Source organism: Protopterus annectens, chromosome 11.part0, assembly GCF_019279795.1.
Source record: "Protopterus annectens isolate FY-2018-M chromosome 11.part0, PAN1.0, whole genome shotgun sequence".
Taxonomy (NCBI): Eukaryota; Metazoa; Chordata; order Ceratodontiformes; family Protopteridae; genus Protopterus; species Protopterus annectens.
In genome coordinates this window covers 381,988,885-382,002,434 of record NC_056745.1, presented here as the reverse complement: position 1 = coordinate 382,002,434, position 13,550 = coordinate 381,988,885, and the positions used below count along the sequence as shown (strand labels likewise).

The 13,550-nt window shown below is 37.8% G+C and overlaps 1 protein-coding gene across 1 annotated transcript in view; it reads left to right on the top strand.

The window, feature by feature from the left end:
• LOC122815398 (gastrula zinc finger protein XlCGF57.1-like) overlaps nt 1-12,782 on the top strand; it is a 116,578-nt gene extending 103,796 nt beyond the window's left edge. Inside the window, exon 4 of the mRNA XM_044087865.1 lies at nt 10,187-12,782. Within this exon, the coding sequence (XP_043943800.1) occupies nt 10,187-11,751 (1,565 nt within the window). The 3' untranslated portion in view covers nt 11,752-12,782. The remainder of the gene's footprint in view (nt 1-10,186) is intronic.
• Nucleotides 12,783-13,550: the final 768 nt, after the last annotated feature.

Sequence of the window (13,550 nt, the reverse complement as noted above, 5' to 3'; positions counted from 1 at the left end):
ACAGACAACATGCCAGTGTTCTGGTACATAAACAAACAAGGAGGAACCAGATCTTACTCCCTATGTCGAGAGGCCCTGAGAGATGACAGTGAGCAACTTACACCCAGCGCTTTCTGATAGCAACACATATCATGGGGAGGTCCAATGTGATAGCAGACAAACTGAGCAGAGCAATTCTATTACCTCACGAGTGGTCCCTGAAGAAAGAAGTAGTGGAAAGGATATTCCACAGATGGGGCCAGCCTTGCTGCAATCTCTTTGCAACTCCAACAAACACAAAATGCAGCAGCTATTTTGCCCTAATCCCCCCTACTGGAGATTCCCCAAGGGACACGCTTGTACACATTTGGCTCCCGGGTCTCCTTTATGCCTTTCCACTGATACCCAAGGTTTTCAGAAAGCCAAGGCTCTGGGAAGGACCATCAATCTAATAGCCCCTTATTGGCCTCGTCAAATTTGGTTCCCCTTTCCTCGGCCTCCTCCATTGGAAGAACCTTGGATCCTGGACCCAGTTCCAGATCTTCTGATTCATTCATCAGGGGCTCTTCATCCTGCACTTTAGTCCCTAAAATTGACATTTTGGCTGCTCCAATTCCAAATATAGCCAGGTTTCAGAATCTCTCAGCTGCAGCTCAGCATATTATAGCATCCTCTCCTAAATCATCTACCAGGAAGTTATAACTTAGTAAATGGAAAAGGTTTTCGATGTGGGCATTTCAAAACAATATTGACCCATATCTGGCTTCAGTTTCATCCATTTTAGAGTTTTTGACTAAACTTTTCCATGAGGGGGCAGCTGCAGCAACCATTAGGGTTCAATTGCCAGCAATTTCTAACTTTCATTTTGGTGATCAGGGGTTTAATATTATGTCTCATAGACTCTCTAAAGCCTTTCTCAAGGGTACTGTTCATTTGAGACCACCCATTAAATCTCCAGCTACACCATGGAATCTACATTTTTTCTTTCACAGATTATCCTACCCCTATTTGAACCAGCCTCATCTTGTGACCTGAAATATCTATCAAGGAAAAAACATATTTTTAGTAGCTATTACTTCTGCTCAGAGGGTTTCAGAGTTACAGACCTTGTCCATTAAACCCCGTATTTGATTTTTCATAATGAGTTTCACTTGGGACAAATCCATCATTTTTACCTAGGGTTTGTTCAGAGACAAATTTCAGTCAGATTATAGAATTACCCGTTTTTTTCCCTAAGTATACTAATAAGATGGAACATATGCTGCACAAGCTTGATGTCCACAGACAGCATTGATTCTATTTACACAGGAGCAAGAACTTTAGAAAATCAGAACAGCTCTTTGTTTCATTTTCAGATTCAAAGAAAGATGCTGCAGTGGTAAAAACCACCTTATCAAAATGATTATCAGATTGCATCTCCTTTACATACAGTTCTGTCCATATGCCATTACATCAAAAAGTAAAGGCCCACTCAACTAGAGCTGTCTCCACATCTTCAGCCTTTTTGGCCAAACTACCAATAGATTCCATTTGTGCAGCAGCCACGTGGTCTAGGCCTCATACCTTCATCACTCATTACAAAGTGGATAGGGCCTCCAGGGACAGGGCCTCCTTTGGTTCCACTGTCATGAGGAATATACTCCCGTGAGCCACCCGAGAAAGATGGTGCTTGGAATGCTAGCCCATCAGTAAGAATGAAGGCGAGATAGAACAACTTCACATAAAGAAGTTATGTACTCACCATAACGTTCCATGTGAGTTGTTAATCTCACCTTCATTCTTACGTCCCACCCTCCTAACCCCCTTCCAGTATTTTCTTGGGGACCGATAAGTTGGACAAGTCATGGCTGTATTGGTCTTTGGTTTATTCTTGATATTACTATTAAATTTTTTTTTTCTACTTACATTAGTTGGCAGCAAACAAGATCTGAGGGAAGCACCAGTGCATCATGGGATATGGGGTAGGTCATGAGCTGGTTGAAGACCTCAAGCTTTTGCATTTTAGCCGAATTGGAGCAGAGGATCAGCTCTGAACCTATCAGTAAGAATGAAGGTGAGATAAACAACTCACCTGGAATGTTATGGTAAGTACATAACTTCTTTTTCTTTTTGTACTAAGTCTGTTAATACTGTTAATTACACTGCACAATATAAATGGCTCAACTACACCCCTCCCATTTAGTTGTACTGACCACTGTGATCTATTTTACTGTATAATATCATAAATTGTGTATGTAAATATTCTGTACTGTTTTGTTCATACTGTTATATGTATTGTGACTATACATACTTTGTATTGTGTTATTTCATATTATGTATTGTTTAATCTGTGTGGAGCTTTTCTCCCTGGACCTCCACTGAAAATGGGCTCACCTAGGCTCAGTGGACCTTCCCAGTAAGCAAATGCAAAGAAAGAAAGAAATATGTGAACATTTTATTTGGTGAATTCCAGGTTGATCAACAAAGGTAAGTGGTGAGGGTTGTAATTTTGTGTGCAAACGTATGTAATTTAGGGTTAAGTGAGGAGATACAGTTAATGTGTGTGCAAGAGTGAGTATTTTAGAGTTAGGGTATGAGTTAAATTAAGGAAAAGATTTGGTGTATGTATCTGTGTATGTATGTATGTATGTGTGTGTGTTTGTGTGTTTGTGGTTTTGTAAGTGATGAGTGATCAAGCTGTCTTGTGTAGTTGTAGTGTTTATAAAATTGTTTTATAATAATAAGCTGCTTTGTTAGGGTTAGGAGTAGGGAATTTGTGAGGAAATATTTTTATGTACTAAAGATACCAAACATACTAAATAACAAAAAATGAGTGTAGAATATGTATGTGTAACTATATGTTTAGTTACTTTAACCTCAATTCTTATTTGATTAGATTTAGTACACTTGTACCACACCAGAGATTTAAATGGTAGATTCAAAACCATGCATTTTTTCATGCCGCTATTACCATAAAGTTTTGGTATACTTCCCCCATTTAGCATACTGGTGCATGCTTATGCACACTTATGCAAAACCTTGCACACTTTTATACATTATTAGTTTACTTCATCCACTGATTTCTGTATTTTTGTGTGGTTTTTCTACTGGTTTTCATTGTATAAACATTTTTTGAGGGTGCTGTAAACATAAAAACTGTCATGACAGGTGTTTTTTTTCTCTCGATTGCAAAGCACTGACATTTTCCTAAGCTGTAAATAACTTAGTTTTTATCCACAATAATACATACGGATGGGTGCCTATTAGATATTCTTACACAGATGTATATTTATAGTGTTCTAATTAGATAATGTTTATGGTTTGATAGACAAAAGAAAAAATACACATAGCTATCTAGTTAGTTCTTTTTACTTATCTACCTATGTATATGATTTTAGTTCTTGCCACAGACCTGATGAAAGCTTTGTTGCATTAGTTAGCCAAAAGTGATTTTAGTTGAAAATCTGAATTTTATATGTATGTTATGCTTTTCTTAATACCTGATTTTGGAATGTAGTTGCAAATGGATAGGTAGTGTTTTCCTTAACTAGGATTTAGTTTGATCTAGTCAGTAGTAGTGTGCGAAGGTGGGTACTTGCTGTTCTTAAATGCACTTTTACGGCCCCATTTATATTGTTTGCCTGGAATAGGCTGGTTTAAAATTAAACAGTACATATATTTTTCACACCTACTTGTAAGTGTATAACAGCTAATAAGTTTAACATTGTAAAATATTTCTGATTTTTTTGATACTGAAGATCGCATATCTGTGACGAATAAAGGCTTGTTGCTTTGGAATACTACCTGAGTTTCATGATGTTTGGAAATTGTGATTGAGCTCATCAACAAAGTTTTAAAACTACTAGTTTTTCTGTTTTTTATATTTTCCTCAACCATCCTGTTGATGAGGTTGAAACGAGACATATTCCTGTGCTTGTTCTTTTTTTATTTTTCTATATCACACATACACAACATGCACATTATATACAAAATATATATATATATATATATATATATATATATATATATATATATATATTTATACAGAGAGAGAGAGAGTGAATGAATGCATATATGAGCAGTTTAGTCTGTCAAACACTGATTTCATTAACAGAATAACTGATGTGTTTTATGTCAAACGTTGGATTCATTGGATGCATAGTTTGCCAAATTCAGTAATGTAGACAGGTAAATGCTGTGTATGGGCTGTGTTTTGGATTAAGTTAAGTGGGTGTGTGTTAAAACTGAAACTTTCTGATATATTAATAGATTCAGAATTAAGGGTAGGACTGTGCACGCTAGTGTTTATGCATCAAGGTCAGAGTAAAGGCTATGTAAGGGTATAGTTTTAGTGTTTTATGTGCATAACTATATGGGTATTGTAAGTCTGAGAGAATTCTAGAATGGTAATCACTCTGTGCTTCTGTCAAACTTTGATTTCATTTCTTTGAATTGTACCCCCTTATTAAGAGAGTCATTCTCTTCAGTTCCTCCAGTCAAGTCTGTTGCCTGCTTTGTAACGCATTCATTCTGTAATATTTTACTTGGTAATTCTCATCTTTCTACTGGCTCTGTTCCTGCAGGTTGCTGTACCATAGGATATACATTTTAGTTATTTTTATTTTATTTTATTTTATTTTACATATGTTTACCGGGAAAGTCGAACTGGATTAGAAGTCCATTTTCAGCGGAGGCCCGGGGAGAAAAGCTCCAAGACATACAATACATAAGAAGCATAGCAAGACTTAGCAACTTAACATTTTTCAAAATATTTCAAGAAAGCATTAGAAAGTTACTTAGCGCATCTTAAAAAGTAAACAGATTACAATATATGGATCTATACAATGTAGAAAAAATTGTTAGACTAGTGGTTAGAGATATTAGTAGGTGCAACAAATATTACAAACAGACCTCTTTGAGCTAAATACTTATCATTCAGTCTTTGAAAGTTAGGACTAATATATGCAAACTTGGGTTAAGAGGTTTACAAAGGGAGTAAAGTGTGTAGAGAAAGTGAGAAAAATAGGTAGTTTGGTTAGTGAAAGGGTACTATAGAGATGGTTTTAGTCTAGGGCAATAGATTGGGCAGTCTTGATAGGTGAAATAGGTTTATTTCAAATTAGCTATTTTAGCCAGGTTCAATACATGGACAGATCTATGTAGCAGATAGGTGGGCTTTTAGTAGTTTTTTGAATTGTACTATGTTGGAGTTGGATTTAATATCAAATGAAAGACTGTTCCATATTTTGGCGACCCTACAGGAGTAGTGGGATTCTCCAGTGTGGGTTTTGCATTTTGTTATCACTAGTAATTAATGCCTTATTGCTAGAGCGAAGGGTCCGCTTATTTGAGTAGTGACCCAGTAAGTTCTTTAGGGCTGGAGTTTTTTCAGGATGGTGTATTATTTGGTGGGCCATTTTTAGCTGATTGAATTGTAGAAATGAGGGGAGTTCCAGCCATGAAAGTTTTGTGAGAGATTGGCAGTGATGAGATCTGTAGTTAGCTCCTGTTGCAAATTTTGCTATTTTGTTGTAATGGGTTTCTAGTTTTATTAAATCTGACTTTCTAAGGTTGGTTAGGATAGGGGAAGCATAAAGTAGGGTTGAGGTAAGGTGGGTTCTAGCAATAGTAGCTCTGGTGTCTGCTGTAAGATAGTGTTTACATCCGTAGAGGCACCCTAGCTGTTTGTGAATTTTTTTATAGACTAGGCAATATGAGTGTCAAATTGCGTATTCTGGTCAATGGTGACCCCTAGCAACTTTGTAGTAGGAACTCGGGCTATGATAGTGTTATTAACAGAGGTGATTTTGAATGTAGGAGGGGTGTTAAGGGCTCTAGTAGGGTGAAATAGGATTAGTTTAGTTTTTGGGGGGGGTTCAATATTAGTTGAGCATTGGTTAGCCAAGCTTCTGCAGCTGCAAATGATTGTTGTGTTATGTTTCCTAGTTGCTGGAGGGTAGGAGCAGCACATATAAGGGTTAAGTCGTCTGCATACTGTATGTGTGTGGCTTCCTTTGTAGCTGTATGGAGTTTGTTTGTGAAGATTGTGAAGAGAAGTGGGCCAAGGATAGATCCTTGTGGGATTCCCAAGGAAATGGACGGAAGATTTTGTTGCTATGATACTGCTTGTTGACAGCCATTCAGATAGTTATGAAACCAGGTTATTGCTGACTGGCTGAGGTTTAGATCAGCTAGACCAGTTGAAAGTTTGGTATGGGATACAGTGTCAAATGCCTTTGACTGATCAAGGAAAGTTGAGGAGACCAAATTACCTTTGCTTCAGAGTTGGTTGATGGTATTAGTAAAGCTCATTAGTGTTGTGTTAGTGCTATGATTAGGGCGGAATCCATGTTGTGTGGGTGTTAGTAGACTGCTAGTTAATAGATATTCTAGCAGTTGCATATTAATGCATTTTTCCAGGATTTTAGACAGGGGGGACAGAAATGCTATGGGACGGTAGTTTGAAAGATCTGTGGAGTTACCACCTTTGTGCAGTGGGATTATGTGGGCAATTTTCCATAGTTTAGGTGTATTATTTTCTGCGATAGAGTAGTTTATTAGGATGGTGACCCGGGGCTGAAATGGCATTGGCTGCCAGTTTCAAGTATTCTGCTGGTAAGTTGTCTGCAGCTAAAGTAGTTGGCCTGAGTCTTTTGAGATATTTTTTTACAGTAGAGGTAGGGACTGGTTGAAACTGAAAGGTACTGAAATTGTGAATTGGAGGGGGTGCAGTGCGTGAGGGAGAGACATTGTTATTTATAAGATTTAAAACGGAGTCTGTAAAGTATTTATTGAACTGGGTTGGGATATCCTCTGTGGAATTGGATAAGCTTGGGGGTGGAGTGGTGGTTTGCCCTGGCTGAAGAATTTTATTTATGGCAGACCAAAACTTTTGGGGATTTTTTTGGTGTTTTATTTGGATATTGTTATAATAGTCTTTTTTTTGTCTTCCCTGATTTGTTTTTTGGCTGAGTTTCTAAGCTCTAAATATTTTTGACAGGTTGCAGTGTTTTTTTTTTTTTTTTTTGACCATTTCTCCCAGGATTTAGCTCCTTAGTAGACATCTGGTGGACTTAGTGAGCCAGGGAGTATAGATGGGTTTTATCAAACGCATTCTGGGGGGGGGGGGGCTAATTTATTTAATATGTTGATAGTGTTGTTAAAATATTTTACAGCTTCATCCAGAGGGAGATACTTAACTGGGTTCCATTTAGAATTTTTTAGTAAGATAGTGAATTCTTGTGTATTAAAATTTTTGGTATTATGGATTTGATATAATTTTGATGTTTTAGAGGGTTTATAAGTTACCTGAGAAGAAAAGTAGGGAGGTGGTCACTGAGACTGTTAGGTAGACTACCTAAGAATAGTGAATTATTGAGATGGCTAGCTAAGATCCAGTCTAGTACTGAATCTTTATTAGTTTATTTGTCAAGTCTAGTGGAAGTTTTGATTAGTTGTGTGTAGCCATGAAGGTTAATATGGCTAGTAGGGGTAGATGCGTTACAGGCATTCCAATCTATGTTAGTCACCTGCTATGACAGTTTCCTGAGGGAGGGTTATGGAAGCCCAATGTAATATATGTTCCATAGTAGGGATATTCTGGCCTGGTGGGATGTAAATATATACATTTACCTTTTCATCCTGTAATTCTGCCTCACTGCCCATCTTCAAAGTCAAAGTAAACTTTATTGTCGATCAAATATACACACCAGTGCAAGCCGAACAAAATTACATTGCTTTGGTCCCCGTGCAAGACATAACAATGAGCACATAGTTTGAATGACAGTAAGACTAATGCACATACAGTAATAATTAAAATATTAACAACTCAATAAATTACCACAATTGGACAGGAAGACATTAGACAGTATTATACTAGTCAGTATTGCAAGACTATGACTTCAAATTGTGATTGCTTAGAATATTGCACCTCATCAGTTGTAGTATAATATATTCTGATGTTCATATTGCACATGTATGGCATGGTAATTCGCTGTTGACTATTGCACATTCAGGAAGTAATAGCATAAGAAATCAGGCTAACTGCACCAGTTATTGAAGCAATTTGTCAAAGTGATTACTATAGCTGATACTTCATAGCAAGTGACATATCGATATAATTATTCATTGTCATGCCTGGCACTCAAGTTCAGCAGCCTTACTGACAGAGGGAAGAAGCTCCTGTTCAGTCTAGCTGTTTTGCAGTGTAAGCTGCAATACCACCTGCCCAAGGAAAGGAGGAAGTATATGCCATGGGGAGGGTGAGTGGGATTGTTGATTATCTTCCTAGCCCTTCCCACACACCTGAGTCTCACGCAGATCATCCATGGATGGGAGTGAGGAAGCAATGACTTTTTCCATTGTCCTGACTACCCTCAAGAGAGCCTTGTAGTCAGATGTTTTGCAGTTATCATACCAAACTATGATGTGTTTCATATTTAAGGTGTCTCTTAAGTGATTTTCTTCTTTTGGGTTTGTATTTCCATTGTCCATTCATTTTTTTGTGCTGGCAACTACTTTGCACTTAGCTTAGTTTCCTTCATTGTACTCTGTGCAGGGGTAACACTGATATGTCCGATTGTCTTAATAGATTTTTTTGCTCCCCACAGCTAACATCAACTGCCACCATGGAACTTTCCTCATTCATCAGGTCTACCAAACATGACATACCTCCTCCCAGACTAACTCTGACCTATGTTTGGGACTAGTAAGAAGATTAAGGCATGCAGGGGCAGCTTCATACTGCTGCTAAGGGTGAGTGACTAAGCTTCCCACTATCTATACTCACCCACTCGTGTCTCAGGAAAGGGTATCCAGTGGGTGTGCTGGAATATTATCCCACTTCCCCAATGACTCAAGTCACTTCCCTGCCTTACCTCATTGAAGGAAATGGCAGTCCCCCCCCCCCCGTGTGTCCACCACCTCCACCAGGATAACCTGTGAAGTGCTGTCAAGTGCATACTCTCCCTTCATGATAGGCACTCCCATCCTCTCCTGCTAATGCCATCACACACTGAAGTTGCTAGTGAATCCAGGTCTCCTGAGTCATAGTCCGGGCTTTATCCTTCTGTGCAATGACACTGGCTTCTGGTATGTTCTCATACCAGGATTCATAAGAGGTTATTTTTTGTCATTTAATTATTCCCATGTAAATCTATCTACAATAAACAATTCTAACACCCCTACTTTACTTTAGTGTGGCAGTTTCCTTAGCAGCTTTTAGGCTAACTTCTTTTCCTTTTCTTCTGATCTGATATTTCTAATTATCTTTCATAAGTAGAGTTCAGTCTTGCCCCACCTTCATTCTGAGGGAGTACTGCACTGAGCTGGTGGATTGTCATGAGTTATTTCAGGTATTACTGCTACAGGTGGTGACAGAGTAGTACAGTCAGTAGCATTGTTGCCTCATAGTAAGAGGTTTTCCATTTCAGTTATTGCTTGGAGTGCCTTCTTTGCATAATCTGCGTGTCTTACCTGTGTTTGTATGGGTTTTCTCTCGGTATTCTGATGTCATTCCACCTTCTAAATACATACAGTAAGTGGACTGGTGAATATCCCTTGTGTGTGTGTGTGTGTGTGTGTGTGTGTGTGTGTGTGTGTGTGTGTGTGTGTGTGTACGCGCATGTCTGTGTTATGTAAAAGAAAGGCCTAGCTATCTATTTCCACCCCTACTTGCCTAGTAAACTCTATACTTGTGTCTGTTCTCTTAGTCACTGTAGGTGATTGATGTGACTAGTAAGATGGAGAAGTAAGCTACCACAAGTTATATTTTTCCTAAAATAATCTGAAACTGTATAGATGCAATGAGATAATTTTTTTGTCTCTGATTACAGTTTACTTCTACCTTCTTATTCATGTTTGCACATAAACTTTTAGTAAACCTTGCAGTTTCCTACAGAAACCTTCCAGTCATTGCATAGTGACAGAATGTGGCAAGTACGCATCTGAGAGGCTACTGCAATGGCAGGTCTAATGTTTTCATGTAACACATTGCCTGCAAAAGTATTGTACAAACACATTTCCTTGCCAAGAAATGCTCATTATGTTGATTTCTGCGCATGAATAAATTGACCTGTCAAAGTAAGAAAAATTATCTTTATTATGATGCATTCTGCAGATTAGATGCCATAACTGTTCTGCAGAGGAAACAACATGAGTAGATTGTTTTCTTGTATATTAATAAAAAAATCTATTAACTCACTCTCTCTGTCTCTCTTTTTTCTCTCAGTAAGCAGGTCGGCAAGCAACAATGAGGTTCAGTCTCAGAAGGAACACCGGAATTCTGAATGTGCCAAGAGTGTGATAAAGAAAATGCCTTTTGCAAGGAATATACGTATTCCATTGAGAAAATGTCAATATAAATCTGTTGAAAATAGTAATAGTATTAACTTAGCAAATGACCAAGAGCTGCAACTGCAGAGTTATAAGATGAAAAAAATGTACAAACATGGTGAATATAAAAAGAATTTCATCTCTACCAGTACCTTTGTAACACATTTCCAATCCTGCACAAAGAAAAGAATTAAGAATAGTATCTTTTCCTGCTTAGTTAAAAATTCCAAAACATTTCAAGGAAGTAAAAGAAGAGATATGCACCATGAGGGTATGGTACTAGATCAGAAAATTTACACTGAAAATAAACCCTATAACTGGAGCAGGTGTGAAGTAAGCTTCATACAGAACTGTGAACTGATAGAAGGTAAAAACATTCATAGTAGGAAGACTGGACCTATTCATATCTCAACAATAAAAAAACTTAAGCATTTAAAAAAATTAAACAGGAAGAAGCTAAGGAAACATGCAGCATGCAGCAATGGTATTGTACTGAAGGATAGCCTTACATCCCCCAAGAAAGCCTGTACTGAAGTAAAACCATATAAATGTGCAACATGTGGCAAGAGTTTTACACAGACATGCAATCTCAAATTCAATGACAAAATCCACTCACTTGAGAATCCTTATACTTGTGCTACCTGTAACAAGAATTTGGGGAGCCCTAAAATTCACGAAAAAATCCCCACAAAGGTGAAAATATACAAATGTGAAACATGCAACAAGAGTTATACACGGAAGAGTACGCTCACAACCCATGAAAAAATCCACACTGGAGAGAAACCATATAAGTGTGCAACATGTGGTAAGAGTTTCACAAAGAAGAGCAATCTAACAGTTCACGAGAGAATACACACAGGTAAGAAACCTTATACTTGTGCAACTTGTGGCAAGAGTTTTATACAGAAGGTCAGCCTAATATCCCATGGGAAACTCCACACAGGAGAGCAGCTGTTTAAATGTCAAACCTGTGGCAAGAATTTCACAAAGAAGAGCAATCTTGCAGTTCATGAGAGAATACACAAAGGGGAGAAGCCTTATGAATGTACGACATGTGGTAAGAGCTTTATACGCAAGTACTGGCTTGCATTCCACATGGAAAGCCACAGTGAGGACAAACCATATAAATGCATAGCATGTAGCAAGACTTTCAGTGTAAAGCAAAACCTTGTAATTCATGAGCGAACCCACACTCGAGGTAAACCGTATACATGTGAGACATGTGGAAAGAGTTTTAGGTGGAAGAAAAGACTTGCAGTCCATGAGAAAGGCCACAATGAGAATAAACCTTATATTTGTGCAACATGTGGCAAGAGTTTTACACGGAAGTACAACTTAAGAGCCCATGGGAAACTTCACACTGGAGAGCACCTGTATAAATGCACAGCATGTGACAAGCATTTCACAAAAAAGAGGAATCTTGCAGTTCATGAAAGAATACACCTGAGAAAAGTCTTATAAATGCTCAGCATGTGCAAAGAGTTTTACATTAAAGCAATACATCACACCTCTTGAGAGTAATCATGGGGAGAAGAATAATGTGCACCCCATGGCAAGAGTTTAAATGGAAGTGACAGAGGCAGTAGGAAAGAGTTTTTTAAAACAACTAGTTTAAAATCCTCTATTGATGATAGAAATCTGGCCACAGGGGTAGGCTGTGACCCTGCTGTGACAAAAGAAAGTAGTAGTCCACACAAAGTGAAAAACTCATTAGCCAGGTGAGGCTTTCAGACAGGAGGACAACAGAAGAAAAAAAGAAAAACATGTTTTACTTTTGTTGAGCAGTAAACCCATAATTTCTAAAAAGGGGATGTGCTTCAAGAGCATGAAAGGAAAGTAATTTCTAAAAAGGGTCTGTGCTTCAAGAGCATGAAAGGAAAGTAAAACACAGAAAATTAATTCTAGCTGAAAAAAATGCCAGTGCAAATTTAAGATCTGAGACTGAATACATTCCAACAAAACAGCATGGGGACAAAGAAACATTGGTCAAGCTAGAGAAATTTGCAGCTGAGCAAGTATTAAGATAGACGAATTAAACACCAGAAGTACATGAAACCCAAAATGGGTGAAGTATGGGTTCAGGAAATGAAGAGGGATTTGACATGGTGTAATAATAACGGATATGCCAAAAGAAAAGATGGCTGTGCAGATATGTATACATATATATAGGCAACAACAACTAGTCATGGCAAATTTTTACAAAAAAAAAAAGAGAGAGAGAATAACAGCATGGAACTGGAAAATACTGAGAAGCAAATTGACACTGAAGTGGTAACCAGGCTAACGAGTAAAAGATCTGAAGTGAAACTCAATGCAAATAATGCACAGTATGACAGTTCATTAAAACAAATACATGCCTGGGAAGTTTCAGAGAAGCTTCGGAAGGATATCAGTAGTAAAGATGGCTCATTTAAGCAGCAACATGCTCAAGAGGTGATGTGTCTTTCGGCTTTTTCCCGGTTAGGGGTCGCCACAGCGGAACTCCGGTCCGCTAATGATTGGCAGTAGATTTGTACGTGCCGAGTTGCCAGCTGTGATGCACAACCTTCAATGAAGGTACGCCTATTCACGCATGTCTCCACACAGAAGACGCTCTAGCTAAGAATCGAACAGGACAACGTCTTACTGTGAGGCGACAACGCTGTATATGAACTAAAACATTATATCTTTAATGAGGATATTGTACAATACAAAACTTCAGAAACATCAACTGGAAAATCATCTGAAAACCAAGATATGATTAAGCAGAGGAAAAAAAGACAAGGAAATGGGGATTGTAGAAGAAAATGTTAGCCATGAGAATAGTCTGAGTGAAGACTTAATGGATTTAATAGAAGAAGATAGAAATAATATGTATGGCAGAAAGGGACTACAGAAAGCGAGTAAGACAGACTGTTAGAAGATTAAAGAAACAAATAGTAACTGGAACTGTGAGAAATCCACGGTTTAACATTAACAGAATTTAATGTTGTGCAGCTAGAATAATAGTTTTTTCTCCATGTAAATATTATAAACTTAAAAAAAAAAAAAAAAAAAACCTAATAAAATACCACACTGGAAACCCCAGTTAGTGACAACTCTGAAACAATTACAAAAAGGGAAACTCCAGTTAGAGATAACTTTAAAATAATTAAGAGTTGTCACTATTTTAGGAATGTAGAAAAGGTTATTGGCTGGTAAAAATATTTAACTTGTGTGTCATAAAAGCACAGTCTAAAAACAGAACAACATTTGTGTTACACCATTTCCAGCAGGAAATT